Genomic DNA, 20,828 nt, shown 5'->3' on the forward strand with positions numbered 1-20,828 from the left:
CTCTCAGGGCACTGCCACTCTCTCTGGGAACAGCCCGACTTCCTGGGCACAGCCAGGGTACCTTCAGGGCTCTACTACTCTCTCTGGGAACAGCCCGACTTCCTGGGCACAGCCAGGGTATCTTCAGGGCTCTACTACTCTCTCTGGGAACAGCCCGACTTCCTGGGCACAGCCAGGGTATCTTCAGGGCTCAGCCAGACCTCTCAGCGCACTGCCACTCTCTCTGTGCCTCTCAGGGTACCCTGCTGGAACAACAGCGACTCACAATCAAGGTGCTTACATATTCTCAATGGCGGCCAGTCAAGAGACAAAAGCAAATATCCCCCAGTTCCACTAACAACAGTTCCCAAACAAACAGTCAAGCAGTCCATTAAATTAGGGATGGAAGGCAATTCCCCATAGTCCATAGTCATTCACCAGGGCTGTCCTGGGGGTGAGGGATGACCTTGACCTCACCCTCATCTCCCACGGAGGACTCAGCAAGCGTTACCTCCTGGGACTATAAGTCCTGCATCCGGGCTGCCCGAGCAGGAACCTCCCGGCCCACAGGGCCGCAACGACCTTTGCTTTCTCCGGCCTGTGCTGTTTGGGGAACCGTCCACATCTTTCCACCTCTCCGCGGGGCTCCATCTCTGCAGCAGCTGCATGGCTTTTCCTGTGCTGGTGGGAGAACCGTCCACATCTTTCCACCTCTCCACGGGGCTCCATCTCTCCAGCAGCTGCATGGCTTTTCCTGTGCTGGTGGGAGAACCGTCCACGTCCTCCCACCCCTCCACGGGGGTCCAGCTCTCCGGCAGCTGCTCCTCCTGGTCTTCCTGAGACTGAGTGTTCATACACACAAACTGCTCCACCGTCCTTTGGAGAGCTTTGGCCGGCACCATATCCTGCCGACTACGCCATGTGTCATGCGGGAGACCCTGCTCGCTGCGCCATTTGTCGTGCAGGACGGCCTGCGGGGTCTCTGCTCCCGCTCCCCATACAAGAACGCAGGATATGGTGAGGCCAAAAAGGAACACCCAAGGAGCCATAGGTAGGGGAGTCATACCACTTTATTCTCTCTGGCGGCACTATACTCTCAATGGAGGCTGGATCCACACTGTCCGCAAACCGCCATCCACACTCGCCAGCCCAGCCGCCATCTTCTTGCTAGGCCCCATTCTTTCTCTCTCTTCTCTTCCTCCATCTTTCTTCTCTCTCCTCCCTAGCATAGCCACAGCAGTTATATTGTGGCCAATGGCTCACTGGTTACAGCTGACGGCCAACTAGCCACAGCTGATGGCCATGCAATCACAGTTGGCCATTTACTACCTGAGCCAGCACCTGTCTATGTGAGGCCGAGAGCCTGGAAACTACTTTCTGGGGCTCCGCCCCCACATACTGACTGCCTCACTTTGATGTAACTGGCTTCTTTGAGGAAAAACAAAAAACAACTTATCATTCACTGCTCATTAGATGCTAATCCACGCTCTGAATGACACGGTTCACTCATTAAATATTTGTTGAGATCCCACACCGGGCAGGTGCAGTGAATGAGACAGACATTATTCCTGAAAACTAGAGGCTTCCAGTGTAGCAGGGATATCAGACGTTTAAAAAAGAACTACCAGGGAATGCATGGTTCCCTTGCCCAGAGACAGTTTAGGAAAAACCTCCCTGAGGAAGGGATATTTAAGCAGGGATCCTGAAGGGGAGGCATGCAGAGGCGAGAGTGGCAGGGGGACCACCTTCCTGGTGCTTCTTAGGCAGGAATGACTGCCTGAAGTTGAGTGAAATGAAATAAATACAATAAAGCTCAAGTGGCAACAGCAAAAGAGCCAGTGTGGGGAGCTGACAGAGAAGAGGCCAGGGCCAGACAGCAGGGGTATGCAAGCCAGTCATTCATGCAGGAGCGCCTTTGATGGCCGAATACTGCAAAAGGGACCAACAAAATGCCCTGCCCTCCAGGAGGGTGACGAGTCAACACAGGAAATCTACACCTGGTATGTCAGATTGTGAGAACAGTGATGCAGGAGAACAGTGATGCAGGGGGGCAACAAGTGCTGGGGGCAGCGGCATGTTAAGGAGCCTGTATTTTATGGTCTTTGTGCTTAGACATGGCATGGTTACATTTGCATTTTAAAAAAGAGCTCTGTCTACAGGACAGAGGACTGTGGAGGGGAGCATATGGCATGTTGTGAGAAGCGCACAGGAGCCATGGTGGGTGGCTGAGGCAGTGCGTGTGCAGCACTGCAGACACTTCCTGAACACAGAGGCATCTGGGGAAAAGAATGGGTCGGATTCAGCGACTGGTTCAGCAGAGGCCGTAGTACTGGAAAGAGCCAAGAATGAGTCATAGGTTTCTGGGGCAAATGAGTGGGCAGTTTGTGGAATTATTTATTCAACTAAGGGACACTGGTAGAAAAATATTTATTTGGGAGACATGAGGGAGGGCTGTGGGGGGAGGAGAAAGATGCTCAACCGTATTTTAGGGATGAACAGTTGGAGATACACAGGTAACCCAAGCAAAGATGTCAGTGAACAGCATGCCTGAGGCAGCAGCAGGCCCAGCAGACAGCCCCCGGCACTCCCTCTGCACAGGTGAGGACAGGGAAGCGGACGTGTGGGCACACACGCTGGCAGTGACTGCACCAGGGCAGCGCTGAGCCTACCCCTTACCCCACAGTCCCCAGCTGCTTCAGGGGAAACACCAGTGCAGCCCATTCCACACCCTCCTAAAACCCCATCACAGCCTCTCCTGTGTACCCTCCACACTCTCAGCAAACTGCAAAATTACGAGGGGACTAATCATAAAGCCAAGACCAGTGGTTTCCCAGTCTCAGTTTTAGTTTATATTTCAATTCTGCTATTAATTATTCAAAATGATGTCATTTTCTGAGCACAAACTGCTGGAAAAAGATAAGTAATGCAAATATATCATGGGCTCTATCATTGGGAAAAGAAGGTGTAACTTATTTTTCATTTGAACTAATAAATACATCATGTAACGTGCTAACCATTTGTCACAAATGAAACACCTTAAATTCAAAATCTATCCAAAAGAATAGTTTAGGTCACCTTTCTAAACCTATTATTAAAATGTTTGTAAAAGTGCCCGACTGATGAACTTATCAGGAAGAATTATAAATTGCTAAATGTTGGAATTTCTGCTTCCCAAATCCTCAATAATTTTATATACAGACCAATCTATACTGCTGATTTCCTTAAAAGTTATTCTTTAGAAGCTCCAGATTTTACCCTAGAATTGGACGCTTGTACGTTTTATATACTTAGACAGGGTTAGACAAAGGTGGCCAGAAGAGGAACCTGCGATGGAGGGTCAGTGATTTCCTCTGTTGGCTGGTTACAGAGCATCTGCAGAAATCATTTCTCTGCCCTCACTTCCTTTTTCACTTTGGCTACAGTGACAGCTTCAATAGCTGCAATGACATTAAAGACCCAGCTTATAGATAGGTCACCCAGGTACCATTCAATTTTCTTTGCCATGGGCGTATGGCTCGGTGAAAACACAGGTGTGGAGCCCAGAGCCATGTCCTGTCAGCTTCCAGGGCAAAGCATTATTTTTCAAGTCGTTACAGGCAATTCTGAGAGTGGTAAGATGTTGTCTTTGTTTTCAAAAAATTATGAAACAATATTGGAATTTATATGAAAGATACTCTGTCACCTCATCACAGACTTTTCATAACAGTTAATGTCCTAACCTTACTCTTATGACACAAACCTTTTTAATAATTAAAGCTGAGATGTGATCACTATGCTATGAAGGTCAGGTATAGCATTGCTAATATACAGAACAAGAGTTACGATTTTACACTACTACAAAGAAATTCTGTTTAAAGAGAAAAAGATACATGTAAGTATGCCAAAACAAAAAAATGTTACCAGTGTACACATAATACATGAGCAGGTGGAGCTGCTAATGTGAGAGCACAGCTGAGGACAACAGCTAATGGGACCCCCTTGCTAAGTCTACACACCTTGTTAGCTGGGAGGCACATTGATACCTAGTGCTCAAGCAGAGTCCTACTTTCTAATGCCTTATAAGACAGACACCAAGCCTCAGATCGGCAGCAACAGGCAAACACACAAATAGAGAAATAATAGAGAAGGTCAACTAATCTCACATTGTACTTAGTAGAGTTACAGTTAAATGACCCTGGCAGATAATTATCTTTTATTCCTCCGACCATGTCTTAGGGCTGAATAAAGCTGTCAGGTTATATCTATATGTTATATACAACTAACCACCTCACTCAATTTATGTCAATTTTATCTGGTTTTATCTTGAAATGTGAAGTTCTTATTGTCTAACCACATCCTTAAATCAACTCTACACCAAGGCTATAGACATTACACACAGAGCCACCCAGGTTTTACAGTAAGGCAAACATCCAAGTGCACAGGCAGCCTCAAGGACTGGCCTTGAGAGCTGCTTCTGCAGCAACAGACTCCTGTGCACATGTGAAAATAGACTCCTGTACACCCGTGCAAACAGACTCACTGCACACCTGTACAAACAGACTAGCTGTACACTGCATGACTCAACTTCAGTTACCCACGTCTCAATCTCCCGGTCAACAAAATGTAGGAGTTAGATGAAGTTATAAAGAACTCATTTTTTTTTCTTCTAAGTATATTCTGTCAAGAACTGTGAAGGGTCTAAGATGTTTCACGAATCTAGTTTCACGAATGTTGGCAGAAGATGTGAGACTCCTAGGTCAGAGCCAAAGGGTTTTATTACTAACAACGCAGCAAGGAGCATGAGCTTCAAGTTCCTGTCAGTTCCCCTTGCCTCCAAAGCCCCATGGGGACAACATAAAGGGTCCAAGTCATGCTGCACATGCAGTAGGTTTGTGTTACATGTGAGGAATCCTGCGTTTAGGGACGTCCAGTCTTTTATTCGGGTGTAAACAACCCTGCCTACCCTTTGCTCCAGAGACATATTATCTTGTTATAATGAACAGTAAGACAGCTCGTCCTCCGCTCCAGTGGGAGGCACTGTCTCTGTGTCCAAGGCTGTTCACTATACAGACATTCTTGAAACGACAGCCCATCATCAGTGCCTCTGCTGGCAAGATGTGCACAAGTATGAGAGGCCCATGGAGAACTGCATCCCAACATCCTCTAACAGATTCAGGTATAAATGTATCTCATTGTAACTGGACTTAAGGGTAGATCCACACTGAGAAGGAAGAATGGATTTCCAGCTAATCCTTATAGTACATTTTTCTAGTACGTATCTCTACTAAAACCACGGTGTTTGTGTTTTGTTTTGTTTTTTAAAGAAAAGCAAAGTTCTTTGAAGATCTCAATTCTGATTCATAGATAGTACTTAACACTCTCCAACATGTTTACTCCAAATCAGAAAAAGAACTTACCCAATTTCTCAATCGTAATTTGATTACAAATACTGCATTTAATTCCTATCAACTTTATAAGGGACAATCCAGTTCTTATCCAGCAATGATTCTTTTCTCTTCCTTCCTAGTAACTCCCCAAATCCCTGATTTCATTCTACCATTTAGTTCTCCACATCTTGTGGTTCACGGATGGCTCATCCCAACCCTAGACACTAGGGTACACTTTTTTAAAGAGCAGTTTTAGGTTCACGGCAAAATTGAGCAGAAAATGCAGAGATTTCCCTTGTACCTCCTGTTCCCCCATTATCAACATCCCCACCAGAGTGGTACATTTGTTACAAATGATGAACCTACTGATAAATCATCACCCAGCATCCACAGTGTACATTAATTCACTCTAAGTGTATAGTCTGTAGGTTTAGACAAATGTGTAATGACATGTATCCACTATTATAATATGCAGAGTATTTTCACTGCCCTAAAGATCTACTGTGCTCTGTCTATTCATCCTTCCTTCCCTCACCCTCAGACAACCACTGATCTTTTTACTGTCGCTGTAGTTTTGCCTTTTCCAGAATGCCATATAGGTGGAATTATATAAACTTAGCCTTTTCAGATTGGCATCTTTCACTTAGTAATATGCATTTAAATTTCCTCCATGTCTTTTAATGACTTGATAGCTCATTTCTTTTTAGCACTGAATAATATTCCATTGTCCAGATGTACCAGAGTTTATTTGTCCATTCACCTACTGAAGGGCATCTTGGTGGCTTCCAAGTTGGGGTAATTATGAATATAAAGCTGCTATGAACACCCATGTGCAGGTTTTTGTTGAACATAAACTTTCAACATAAGTTTCACTCCTTTGGGTGAATACCAGGTAGTGCTATTGCTAGATTGTATGTTAAGAGTGTATTTAGTTTTATAAGAAACTGCCAAGCTGTCTTGAAAAGTGGATGTACTCTTTTGCATTCCCATCAGCAGTGAATGAGAGTTCCTGTTGCTCCACATCTTCACCAGCAAGTAGTGTTGTCGGTGTGCTGCATTTTGGCCATTCGAATAGATTGTTGTGCAAAGGTGCATTTTCACTACCCCAACTCAGTAATTCTCAACCAGCAATATCAGCATCACTTGGAAATTTGTTAGAAATGTAAATTCCTGGAGTCCAACCCCAATCCTATTAAATCATTTACTCTGGGGTGGGGTTCAGGAATCCATCATTTAACAAGCCACCCAGGGGATTCTGATGTACACTAACATCACTAATGTACATTAAAGTTTGAGCCTGAGGACACGTAAGTTAATTACTTCATACAAAATTTCCCATTTGTTATTATTGGCCTAACAGATTGAAAAAAAGGAGTTATATTCCAGGTTTCGGGAATTGTTTCTCTCTCCCTTCCATCAGATTTCAACAAAGCATGTTTTCCTACTTGCTTCTAACGGCCACCTTACGACCACAAATAGGACCGGCTTTGGGTTGAAGCCAATGCAGGAGAGATTTAGAAAGAACTCATGTCCCTGGCAATGTTACAGAGCCACTAAATCAACAAACTGTAAAGTATGACTTATCTATGGACTTCCTGTTACAGCAAGTTAATACATTTCCTATATTGTTTCGTCTGTATGGACTGGCTTTATGTTACTTGCAGTCTGAAACATCCTGATGAAAACAACTGATTTGTAAAGTCTGCCTTAATGTTTATGTTTACTTTTAGAACCTCCTCTATACACTGTTCTGGGAATCTCTGCAAGCTTTGCTTCATGTAAATATGTGCATATATTGCAAACCAATGGAGGACTTTATAAATTAGAAAGTGATGTTCATGAGGGCAGGGTACTCATTTGTTTTACTCACCACTGAATCTCCAAAGCCTAGTAGAATACCTCTCCAATAATAGTCTCAATAAATTGTTATTGAATAGATGAATAAAATAATAAGTAAGTGAAACAAACAAAAATGAGGTGTGGATGGTATTTTAATTCAGTTATGTCTACTTTCATACTGGTTATCTTTTTAGCTGGCTTCCCTGTAGTCCCTTGATGTCTGCTAGTTCCTGGACACCACATCACGTAACAAAGGTAGGAGAGGGCCATTTTAATTTGTTCACCATTAAAGAGTGAAGCGACCTTTCCCAGAGACCTCCCCAGCTCTGTAGACTTCCCCGCAAAACTTTCTGACCAGGATTTCACTGATTGAAGATCTAAGTGTTAAAATAAACTCTTTTAAATATATTCGAAGAAAATTTGGAAAAACCTTCTAAAACAAGACTGGAAAATGAGAAGCCCCAAGTAATGAATGATGGTTTAATTAGCAAATGTGACTGTACACCTGGCCATCTAACTGGACTATATTAATTTGTTTGGATTGAGTTAAATTCTAATGACACTTTTATTATATATTCATATGCATATAGGTAGCCCTAAAATATATGATTGATATATTTAACTATATAATATGTAAACATTTCTCTTTAACAAAGTGCACCATGAATAAAGTCAAAAGGCAAATGGAAGAATGAGGGGAAATATTTAGAAACACAAAGATAAAAAGTTAATAGCCCTACTATATAAAATGCTCCTACAAATTAAAAGGAAAAGATTAGAAAAGCATCCTGAGGACAGAAACAGATAATCTAATGAAGAAAAACTATGAAAAGTCAATAAACACATTAAAAAAATGAAACGCAAATTAAAATAGTAACATATCTCTAAACCGATAAATTGGTAACGAAGTTTAAGCAAGAATTAATATTCAATTCTCAAAAGCATGTTTGGAAACTAACATTGTCACACCTTGTTAAAGGAGTTTAACTTGCTAGAACCTTCTGGAAAGTAATCAGGCAACATCTACTAAAATCTTAAATGCACATATCTTTGGCTCACCAATTCTACTTTAAAACTGTAATCTAAACAAAAATATCTTAATATAAGGAGATTTCTTTACAGATATTTATTGAAATATTACTTTTAATAGAAAATAACAAAAACCTATATATCAAAAGGGGAAGGGCTGAATAATTAGGGCATCCATATTCCAGTATAATAAATAGCTACTCCATATATATATATATATATATATATATATATATATATATATATATTCCATATATATATATATATATAGCACTAGATTCTAGCAACTAGAGATATGCTTAGAGAATACTGACAGATGTAAAATAAATTTGCAGAATATCACGTACAATATGATCTCACTTTGTTAGAATTAGTAAGGAACAGAACTGGTATATGTACTGATATTTATATGTTTAAATGGGCATAGAGAGAGACGCAGAAGGATAAACACCTACATATTGTCCATAGGAAAAGGACTGAAAGAAAGATGAGGGAATCTATTAACTATTCATCACATATTTCTGTATTTTTTGCCTTCTTATATAAATGTTATTTAATGCTATTTATAACTTTAAAATCATATTTAATAATTATATATCGATACATAATGTACTAATAAATGATTAATTAAATAAATAACATTTATTATTTATTTAATATAAAATACTATTTATGATGAATTCATGACCCAAATTAAGAGCAATATAGTCTATCTAAAGAATAGTAAAATAACAATATAAAATATTTAACAGAAATATATTTTAACATCTGTATCTTCTCTAATGATTATGCTAGAAATGGTTTTGAATGCCAAGTATAAATATATGTTTACAGTCACTTGTCTAGATCTATATGAAAGAAATATTGCTATTTAGGCAGTAGAAATATTTCACCTGAATAGCTACGTACTTACATTACTCATTCTACACAGGTAATAACATGGATGGAAGATCAGCAATTTTGATATCAAACAGTTCTATTCTTATTTTAATAATAGCTATAATCACACTTCCCAATAAAATTTCTTGTATTTGTAGTTTTAATTTCATTTATATGCATTATTCATTTTTAAAGCTTTCTATTCACTTGTAATTTATTCTAATAGGTAATGTAATTATCAGTTCTTTATATTCTTAAAATCAATTTATAAAAATATTGCACAAACAAAGGAACATGGTTAACCCTCATAACTGAAATTTTGACATATCATCAAGTTTTCATAATCTGTTGTTATTACTGTGGAAGTTTTAGTTCTCATCTATTTTACTTCTTATTAATTTAGTTTCAACAACAGGAACAGCATTATCCTTAGAGATGAAGTAGGCAAGTTGTATTCAGAGGCCACATGTCACCATATGTATTCAGATATAATACCATGTTTCCCCGAAAATAAGACCTATCCGGACAATCAGCTCTAATGCATCTTTTGGAGCAAAATTTAATATGACCCGATATTATATTAAATTATATTATATTATATTATATTATATTATATTATATTATATTATACCAGGTCTTATATTAATATTTGCTTCAAAAGATACATTAGAGCTGACTGTCTGGCTAGGTCTTATTTTTGGGGAAACAGGGTAAATCACCCATCCACATTAATGGGGGCAAATAAGCTGAGAGCAGGTTTAATAAGCGAATGAATCTGAGCATGCTAAGGAGGACTGAGTAGAAGCCCACAGGAAGTGTGAGGTCAAAGATAAAATCCATCTATTTCCCAATTCATGAAATTGGTTTTGGACATGCTGTACTTGAGTTTCCAGGCACAAACAAATAACACACCTGGTTGGTTAAGAGCGAATGAACTTTTTCTAATATGTTCTGAAGACCAAGGCCATTCTGAAACTGGTTCTTTCTGCTCTTGAGTCAGGGTCACAGAATACAAGCCTGCCTCCCAAGCAGCCCTCAGAATGGAAGACTTTACCCGTGCACTTCAGCTCCTTAGATCCACAGCATCAGGACCTCATCACCAATCTCAGTCAATAAACATCCTCAACCTGCCATAGGTCTGTAGGTAAATAAGCAAAGGGAACAATTTCCCCCCAAGACACCTCAGTCATACCCTGTAGGCTGCCTTGCAGCTCAAATCAAACTGTTGTTGTCAAGCTTTGTGTGTTCTGGGCAAACTTAGAGGTGTTAGGGTATGCGACAGTACTCTCCACTCTCTAAAGGGTTAAAGTGTCAAAAACATCATCAAGTCACTAAGAGTTGTAATGCGTGCGCTACCACAGAGTAACAAGATCTCACAGGTGGACACAGCAGGCACATTCCGCTCTCTTTGCCACCCTTTAGTGATTCCAGGCTGCTATGCTGGTTTCCATCCTGACAACACTTAGAAGAGTCAACAGGCAATGTTCTCCTAGGTTCTAGGGAACATGTAATCATTTTTGATATTGGCTTGAGAACATATAGTTCTTGTTTTACTTAAGGCAAACTGCAACTTGGTGTGTGTGTGTGTGTGTGTGTGTGTGTGTGTGTGTGTGAAACCAAACCCAAGCCACTCAGCTTAACAGTGCTATTGGGAGATTTTGCCATATTAGTATGTATCACTAGTTGTAATAAGTTTATTAATTTTATAAACTGATCAGAATCTGCTAGCAAGCCAACTTTGAATTCAGGGTGCACCACGTGACTAAAGTATCCGACTCACCATTTTTCATGCATTAGCACGTTTAATTCACCCAGCAACGCTATGAAGAAGGTGCTAGTATTGGTAGAAAACTGACTAGAATTATTAGAAATCTTAGATTGAGGGCAGTTATGTAATTTTTTGAGGTATGCTCCAGCTATTAGTGTCAGAATCAGCACTCACCTCAAGTCAGTCAGACTTTAAAATGAAAGAAGTTAACTAATGGACATTTGTCTTCTCTGGATATGTCCAAAGTATTCACAAAGGTAGTGATAAAATGACAAACCTCTATGATAATTTAGAACGTTCAGTCACACTCCAAGTTCTATACAAAAATCTAAGTATGCAGCCCATGTCGCTTATGCAGGGGACCCCAGTGTATTGTAAGTGCTTATGCAGAGAACATAAAAAACAATTCTACTGCATCATAAATTTGATAAGGGAGTAAGGTATTTGCTCTAATAAAAACCAATAATTTCATTAACAATACTTTTTTGATAAATACATGAGATTTGGAGAAATATTTAGGTGACCCAAGGTATCTTTAAAACTTGCACAAAGAAGATTTAGTAGGCGTCGTCCTTTTTCTAGAAGATATTGCTGTGGGAAGCAGAGGCATCCCAGGGCCCTCCAGTGGCCTCAGGACCACACAACCTACTGTAGTTGGTGCTCACTAAGGGACTCATCCCGGTAACGCGGATGTTTCTCTACAACAGCAAAACCCCTCTGACAGAGAAGAACAAGGAATTTGCTCAAGCCCCTAATTGACAAACATTCACACATGGCCAAAAATGTTTTGTGATTTTTTTTTTCAGTGTTAAATGGCCCATCATGGGCACAGCTGGGCCAGGCCATGGGCTACTGACTGATAATTTCCAGATCTTTCTCTTAATTTTTTTTCAAACTCCTCAGCTTATTCAAAGCTACACAGGTAGTGGCCTACAAAGGCTTCAGAATGAGGCCTGGAAGGAGTTCTGTCAGCATGCTCATTCTTCACAGCCAAAGGGCTTGCTTGACATCCTTCTGAGAACTATCATGGCAGCTAAGAGTCAGTGGATGACTCTAAAAGCAACCATGTCCATTTGTCTGGTCTGTTTAGAGGCACTTCTAAACATCTCACACAAATTCCTCTATCCTATCCTCCCACTGTCATGGCCTTGGGGTTCAGGCTTGGATGCTGACCCACTGTTTAAAGGGAACAGGATTTGAGGTGCAGGGATTACAAAGCCTCTGGGGCATGAAGATCTGTAAGAAAAAAATTGAATGTATTGTAATCAAAGCGATGCTGCATTGCTACTGTGTTCTTGCTCTCTGCCCAAATGCAACGCTACCCAATGAAATGTCTCTACATCTGCAGTCTAATAGCGAAGATACCTTTTATGCCCTTTTAATGTTTATAATTTTAAAAGATTCTTAATGGTTTAATGTGTTGGAAATGCATTAAAAACACGTTGCCCTTTGGCAGAGCTGTTTTAGAATTAGAACACTTTAATTTTTTCCTCTGGTAAATAAACTTAAATTAAAAATAAATTATGTTCCATTCAACGAGGTTCTTGGCCTGTATTCATTCTGAATAACAGCCACTGTTAGATCTTAAATCGGTTCCCAACTGCCCCCAAGTGCCTATGAGTCAGCCATGTAAATCTAAATACATATTGTAATGATGGCGGCAGTTTTGCACAGAAAAGATAGATCTGGCTATCCTTGATTTAGGAAGAAAACAAATCCGGTTTTGGCAGGGTTTAATTTCATATCAGCCCCATTCCAACCACAATGTTTCTTTTTGTCCTATAAGAAGAACTAAGAATAATAAATAAAGAGACACAGGACAGCCTTCAGTGGAACGGCATCATGCAGTTTGTGCTTCATGTAAGGCCTCCTTGCCAAGAAAACTATTCACTACTCATTTCCCATATGTGAATCTCATTCAGGCATATTTAAGACGAGTCACTCTAGTGTCACATAGCAAACATGGTGAACTAATATTTCAAAACCAATAATAACCTAAATCTCATGAGATTTAGAGTGGACCTGGTAGGGGAGTGTGTGCTACCACACAAAACATACTGAGAGTCGTTCTCAGGGTATATGATAAAAGACAATGCAGAACTTTAACCCTGTAGTTAAAACATTCCCACAGTCAGGGATGCTGGGCCTCTGCCCTGAAGGGCTGCTGACCTTGCTCATGAATGCATGTGTTCATCAAAGTGCATCACCAGGATACAAGAGAGCTACACAGATACACCTGTTCCACTGCAACAGTGTAACTAGCACGTTGGAGACGAGGACAGGCGATACATGAAAATGCCCACCACAACATGTTGGCACAAATACAGTCTCTCTCAGACCAAAGAGCATTGGAAGGTGAAGTGACTGGAAATAGATGAAAAATATGTCCCGCATCTTGTGTCATTGCAAGTACTACAGTTAAAATGGCTATAACTGCATGTTATCAAAGCAACTGAGTAAAACAATAATGAATTTCAATGTCGCACATAATCAAAGTTTATATTAGTTATGTAAGAGGTACTAACTAGGCATATATAAAACAAATACACACCTCTATGCAAATAGATATTAAATTCATTCATTCTTACTAATTTAAAAGAACGATACATAATTTTTTTTAATACCTCTAATTTCTTATATCACTCTTTGTTCTTGACAAACATAAAAGCTGACTGTTGATAAAATGGCTCTACCACTCTGATATAGTACTTCTAGGTACTTATTTGTACTTTGACTCTGGAAACACAACAGAACTACCTGCTTCCATAGGCAAGACTTCCATAACTCATAAAGATGAAGCATTTTTTAAGCTCTGAGAATTAATTTAATTGCATGCCCAAGTTCATGCTTAAAGTCTCAAAATAGTTTACAAAGACTCACATAAGCTAAGTATATGCAATCACACATGGTATAATATGAGTGAACCTTGAGGACATGCTAACTAGAATAAGCTAGATACATAAGGAAAAAATCTGTATGATTCCACTTATATGTGGTACCTAGCGCAATTAAATTCAGATACAGAAAGTACAGTGTTGTTGAAAGAGCCCAGGGAAGGGGATGTAGAAAAGTAGTATGGGTGTGGAGTTTCAGTTTTGCAAGATAAAAATGTTCTAGAAATTGTCTGAATGTACTTAACATTATTGAACTGTACCCTTAGAAATAGTTAACATGCTAAATTCTATGTTATGTTATTTTACCACAATTAAAAATTTAAAAAATAATCTTATAAAAAATCTCCTGCCTATCCACTCTCTCTTTCTCTATTTTTCTTCATAGCATTTATCATATTATATATGCGTGTATACATATTTATTTATTGCCGGTACATTTGCTCCCTCCAAGACTCCCAAATTTATCATTTCTGAATGCAGGATCTTGTTATGCCTTCAGGGCCTGGGACACAACCTTGCAAATAGGGGTGCTCAATAAATATTTCATTAATAAATCTTTTTAAAAGTGCAATCACTCTTTTTTTTCAAAGAGTTTTTAGTTGTTATTAATTCTAAAGAAAACATTTCAGTTCAGCTTTCTTCATTGTCATCAATCTTAATCGTTAAGTCATTAGTTTGTCATCATCCTTCTTTAACTCCTGGGGCCAGTTATTAGCAAGCCACTTAACCACAGTTAAACAATAACTAGGATACATAAAAAGCAATATCCCAAAATAAAACACATAAAAAGTCCGCTGTGAAAATTAATCTAATAGCATCACCAGTTTCTCTTTTACAAGTAGCTACCACTTAATGGCTTGTGATATACAGGCTGCACATAATTATAAGAATATAAGATATAATAGAAAATATAAACTAAATTTCATTTTGCTTAACTGGATACTGAAGTAATTTCAACTCTCTGAGGGTACCCAACTATAGCTGAACTGCAACACTGGAAAATAACTGGATATGTGTTTAAATCTTGAAACTAGCTCTTGACTATAATAATTTAAAAAAAAAATCCCATATATAGGCAGAAAATTTTTATCATTTGTAAAATAACTTTCACAGGTAATATCTAATCTGATCTTCAAAAACACCTCTGATATACACAGAACAGGTATCACTCTCCTTATTTAGAGATGAGGAATGGAACCAGAGAAGCTAAGTGATTTGATCAAGATCAGATGTGGAGAGCTTGTGCACATATTTGAAAAGTTTCAGAGGCATAGAAAGCAAGAACTCTGGAAGTGCGCTGCAATACAATTTTTCAAAGAAATTTGAGCAGGTAACGAGATTGTGTCTACAAGCCACACATGAAAATCAATTCCATTGCATGGAGAAGGACAATAAATAGTGACCTTGCCATTTGAATGCAAAAAGCAAAATACATTTTCATGATGTCACCCAAACATGATAGGACAGGTCTCTCTGGTACAGCACAGAAATGAAAAGAGAGCTTGTCCAAAAGAAACAGATTTAATAAAAGAAAGGAGAGAGTGATATGTGTCATGAATGCAATGCTGAATTGCCGGGAATCCTATGAGCCCGTATTATTTATAAAACAGTGGTCCCTAGATTTTCAATTTACCAGACAAGTAATATTTTTAAAACACCTAGGATAATGAAATCAGGTTGCCAACATCTAATTATTTTGATTGGAAATGTTAAAAGAATTAAATTTTTTTTTTACATGGTAGTTAACTTTTGACCATTTGCTATATGTAAGGTTCTCTTCTAGGCACCATATTCAAATTAGCCCGTTAAAGTTGCACAGCCACACTACAAGGTGCACATTATTATTTTCACCCATTTTACAGATAAGGCAACAGGGGTCCAGAGAAGGGGCACAGTTTTCCCAGGTCACATATACAGCTCCGGGTAGAGGCAGACCTCATCTGAGCAGCCTAGTCCCAGGGCCTGTGTTCTCAACTGCTGACTCTGGTTCTAGTATTCTCTAGCATCGTCATTTTATAAAAGGGATATTTTAGCAGGACGTCTCAGAATAAGAGTCATCCTCAAAAATTTAACCTATTTAGCAGTATTAAAAACTCAGTATTTTTTCCCTTTTAGCTCAGGTTTCTGTAAATGTCATCAGACCTCCAATGGCTTGCAAAGCAGGACTGGATATGCACGATTATGGAGTATTTGGACAAGGATAACATAAAAGTGAAACTCAAAGACTTTCAAGAAACATACAATGGATCATCTCATCAGAAACAGAACGACACATGAATCATAGAAACTTCATGTTGAGGAGATCAGGGCCAACCAGCTCAATCCTCTTCTGAGCATAGAAACCACCTCCTACGCTGGCAGGTTCTGCTGGAACGCATAAGCCATTGGGAATTCCCTATTCGTGATTGAGCTCTTGACAAATTTGCCCAAACACTGTAATCTCCTCCATCATTCCTCACTGGTTGAGCGAGTTTCCAGAGCTCTGGAGCACAGTCGGTTTTGTGCTCTTTCTCTTAAAATGCAGGAACAGAAATAAATGTAATAGTTATAGCAAGGCTAACTAGCAGTGGTAGAGTAAGACTATCACCTCCTTCAACATAGCCGTTTTGCCTTCTTAAAGCAACCCAAGATTATATTGGATTGGAGGGGGGTGAAGCAATAGTATTATAGAGTAATTAATACCATATAGATCATATTGCAGATTTACATTCAATTAGGCCAAGTCGTCAATCTCTTTGTTATATGTGCTGCTGCTAAATTTTATTACTGTAATTCCATACTAGCAGTACTCTTGGCTTTTTAAACCATAGTGGATAAATGTACGATTATTTTTACTACATACCACCCTAATAGATGAATCCACTGCTGAAGCCTGGCCCATGACATTTTCCATCTGCTTTGCAGAATGATTAGATTCCTCCTCACCCCCCCGCCCCCCAGGTTATGAGACCTATGACTTGCTCTTGATGAACCCTAAGTCCTCACGCACGACCTGAGTAAAAGTCTGGGATCACTGTTAAATTGTTCAGTCTATAGTTTGCACCAACTGTCTTCTTCCTTGTAACTCAGCCCGCTTTCCACAATGTCCCACTTGCAAACCAACAGCAGTCGCCCGTCTTAGCTTCAGATTTTCTCAAAAGCCTCAGGTCAAGAAAGGGTGAAACTGTATTTCTTCCTACAGTAAAAAGTCTCATTTGACTTCACTTTCCTCACCCACCTACCACACCTCCCTCTCTTATTTCTAGCTTTGACTCTCACGTAACATACTTCTATTTCCTAATATTGACTTGTTCAACTAGTGATTTCAAAAAAGTTCAGTGCCAGTGCGTGACACGCCGGGAACAGTGGCAACCACAGGTTGCAAATGGTAGGAGGAAAAGTATGCTTTATCAGTAGGTTTCCTTGCTTAACTGAGGCTTAATACTTTGAGACAGTGTTGGCATGCAAATATCAATTCAAAATTGCTTTCAGTTTTTTGAAAAGGACTGTCAAGCTAATAAAAAAGGTGCACTGTCTCTTTGAGATTTATATATTTGTACAGCATGCAGTAGTAACAAAAAGGCTTCCTGAAAACAGAAATACAGGCATTGTATTCAGAGGAAATGTATATAGTAATTGTGTCAATAGCTGAAATATACAGGCAGCAAACCAAGAGAAAAAACAAAATATGTAAAAAAGAACAGATCTAGAAACATAAAGTAGGTGGGGTTGTTAGTGACTAGAATGAAACAGCTTGTATTCTGTCTCCAGTCTAGACAATGGAATTCTAACCTTCTTTTGGAGACAGAGGGGGACTATATATTGGCACAGCCCAAACAGGATTCCTCAAAACAGCACTGAAGTGTAGTAACATTAAGCGTATTGCTTACAGAGCATGCTTAGAGAAGGGCAGAGACAATGTGGGCTTCCATCGCTGCCCATAATAAGGGGATCACAGTATCTGTCCTGGAGATTCACAAGGCAGTTACGAAGTAAATTACAGATTTGAAAGGAATTCCTATATTGTAAAATGAAATGTAGTTTTCTCCATAGCTATTGTTTGCATTACAACAGATGACAAGATAATATAAGAAATTATTTCATAAAAAGAAAGGGAAATTTATTCAACTAAAGGGAGAGAGGAAATGGACATGGTTTACAGAAGTGAGGGAGAGAAAGGCTGATCAAACTCCTTTCTCCCTGGAACCGCCAGACAGGGCTGTTGGGATCAGTAGTCCAACAGCGCTCATTCCAGAGGCTGCACTGAGGGTGGTATGAGTACGTGGAAGTGCATCTGGGAAAGAGACGCAAGCCGACTGAAACAGAAGAAGGTACTTGTTCCCTTTTCTAATGAAAACCTTTTTTCAAAAAAAGCAAAACAGAACAGAATTTTTCCGTGAATTTTGAACTTGCGGAAACAGTATACTCCAAATCACGAAGAAAAAAATGAAACATCTACAACTGTTAAGGTATAATCATTTCTCTTACTAGCCAGGGCCAGACTGTACTGAGTACTTTTAAAACTTAAAAAAGAAACAGAACATATTGATATGTGTCTTCTTAAATAATGCTGTCTGAAGAATCAATTAACTCTATAAAAAATTACGGACTCTCCTCACCTCAACTTACAATTCAATACAGGGATTCTTCATTTAAGTGATAAAAGAACACTTCAGTATCCTAATATATCATTTCTCTCTACTTCTGATCAGAGTGTAGCCACACAGAAACAGCACTAAAATCTCTAATGAGAACTACCTTTAAGTTTCGGTTTTGACAAGACTCGACAGTTCTCTGTCCATCAACCCTACTTTTATTTAAGCTGCAGAGAGGGTTTAGTCAGTCAATTACAACTTTATAATCTAAACTTAAAGGCTGCATGCAGCCCACAAATCACCCTGGCTTATGTTACAAATGGGTCCTATGTCATTGGCAAGCAGCCCCTCCATTAAATATCCATCAATAAAAACAGCTTTGAAGCTATCTCTAAGATGGAATCTATTATTCCAAAGCTCCTCCAGGCTACAAGCACATTAACTGTGAACATAAAACAAAGAGACTGGGATGAGAGGATCTGACCTACGAGCAGACATCATTAAAGTAGACGGTTTCTGTCAACTTCAGGGATAATTCCTACTTGAACTGTGTGATACTCATAGGAAGGTATAAATAAATAATAGAAGAGAAAAAAAAGGATGGAAGACGCCCAGAGATACCAAGTCTTGAGGTCCCAAAGTCCATAGGCTTTGTAGAATTCCCTACTGTTCACAGGTGAAGGGAATGATTTGTTCCTCTACAGGATGCTGATAGCGCTGGGGAAGCTCGTTAGCCACCTGATAAACACCAATGCTTCATGTCAACACCCAGAAACACAATGTAACTAGTCCCCGGTTTCCCACACTCACCTGCACACTTTGTTCTTGTTCTGAGTGCTGGCCCAGGAGACCCAGTGCCACCCTCCCCTGGCCGGGTGAGGAGCACACTGATCTCATACTCTGTATCCGGGTCGAGGTGCCCAATCTTGTAACTTGTTGAATCCACTGGTTGACGGTCATTCCAGCTCCCACTTGCTGTGCAGTATTCCACCTCTCGGGCGACAATGGGCCCATCCCCGTTGATGGAGTTGGCGTTGAGTTGTATCCACAGGTAGGTTGCTCCCACGGAAGCCAGCTGAGGTGGGGCAATGGGAACAGGTGGTTCTGAAAGGCAAACCCAAGAGCCACCTTTCAGACACTCTGGTCTTTGGTTTTTAAAAGAGCTAAAAGCACATCAATTATTAAAATATAGAAGACATTTCTGGAATGAATTGATGAGAACAGTTTTATTTAGGTTATTAGGAAAAAGCCTACTGATAAAGGTTTTCACATGTTCAAATTTGTAAAATAACCCATCTTTAAAGCCTAAGCTTGCTCAGGTAGGTATACTCCCAATTTGTTTCAGCACACCACTCATTTTTCTCAGACAGCTACACAGACATCAAAGGATTTTCTTTTTTTACCCCACTAAAAGTAATTTGTTAAAGCTCTCTCAAGTGGTAGTATTTAAACTCTAGGAGGCACTCTATTGTCAAACTCCTTATTGAGAATGTCTTTGAAATCATCAAAGGTGCTAGTTATTTATGCCATTAAATTCAGTTTCCTTATATTTATATTCCAAAGATATCATCACTTTAAAAACATGGCCGAAATTATACTTTATCTCATCATAAATGCATATCCAGCAGGACTCGTTTCCCAAGAAACTATCACAATGGACTCATTTAGCTTCAGGAGAAGTGAGCAGTCTGGATAATAAAGTCCACCACTGCTGCTGTTCAGGGAACTGCTAGTAACGAGTCTTATTAAAGCAGTGAATAGATAAAAAAGCTCTGAAGCAAAGCACCAGCTATGCCAGCTTGATAAAACTCTAAGCAATCGATAGCAAACACTCTTTACAACCCAACAAAGTCTCTCATTGTTTAAAACCTGAGACAGACTCTTTTTCCAGGTCATTGTGTGAGAAGGGAGACATACTATACAGTCTAGTTTTAAATAGTATTCCCAGCATATTATTGAGGTGCTAGTTGAATGCCTCTCTAGGCAGCAAATGAAGGCATTCCATATGCCAATATCACTGTGAGTGGCAGCACACATGATATTAAGAAAGGAGATAATTGTACAAAATAACATATTTCTATCTTAATGAATCTCCATCTGAGAAAAAAGTAAGATCCAGTGATTTTTTTTCAACAGTGTTTCTGCAGGTGGTGTGTACCTTTTTGGTGGTGTGTTTTGTTTTTAATTCCTTATTTAACTCACATGAAAGCATGGAAAATAAAGCCTGCTATGTTCTATTATTGGCTGGCATATGCTGGCTTGTATGCTACAACTTCTGTCTGCTCCATGGCAGACACAGCCAATTGATCACAGCCATGTTTCCTGCTGAATGGGACCTCAGGGCAGCTTTACCATCTGACCTTGGCCCCTGAGATGATACCAGGTGATCTCTAGACTGACTAAAACACCAGCAACATGAGTTCCCTTGGTAGGGATGGGGTGTCTTTGTTCTTTTCTGTATTCAAGGTGCAATAAGTCATACTGACATTCTAAAATAGCT

The 20,828-nt window shown here is 39.5% G+C and overlaps 1 protein-coding gene across 17 annotated transcripts in view; it reads right to left on the reverse strand.

Annotated features, from left to right (window-relative positions):
- The window catches only part of PTPRM (protein tyrosine phosphatase receptor type M), an 808,815-nt gene that overhangs the window by 436,061 nt on the left and 351,926 nt on the right, over window positions 1-20,828 (reverse strand). For all 17 annotated transcript variants that reach the window (XM_019755757.3, XM_019755755.3, XM_074340349.2 and 14 more), the window contains one exon: window positions 19,139-19,432. In XM_019755757.3, coding sequence (XP_019611316.1) covers window positions 19,139-19,432 — 294 coding nt within the window. The remainder of the gene's footprint in view (window positions 1-19,138; window positions 19,433-20,828) is intronic.

The sequence above is a fragment of the Rhinolophus sinicus genome, chromosome 4 (assembly GCF_057876585.1).
Source record: "Rhinolophus sinicus isolate RSI-liver-muscle chromosome 4, RSI-T2T, whole genome shotgun sequence".
Classification (NCBI taxonomy): Eukaryota; Metazoa; Chordata; class Mammalia; order Chiroptera; family Rhinolophidae; genus Rhinolophus; species Rhinolophus sinicus.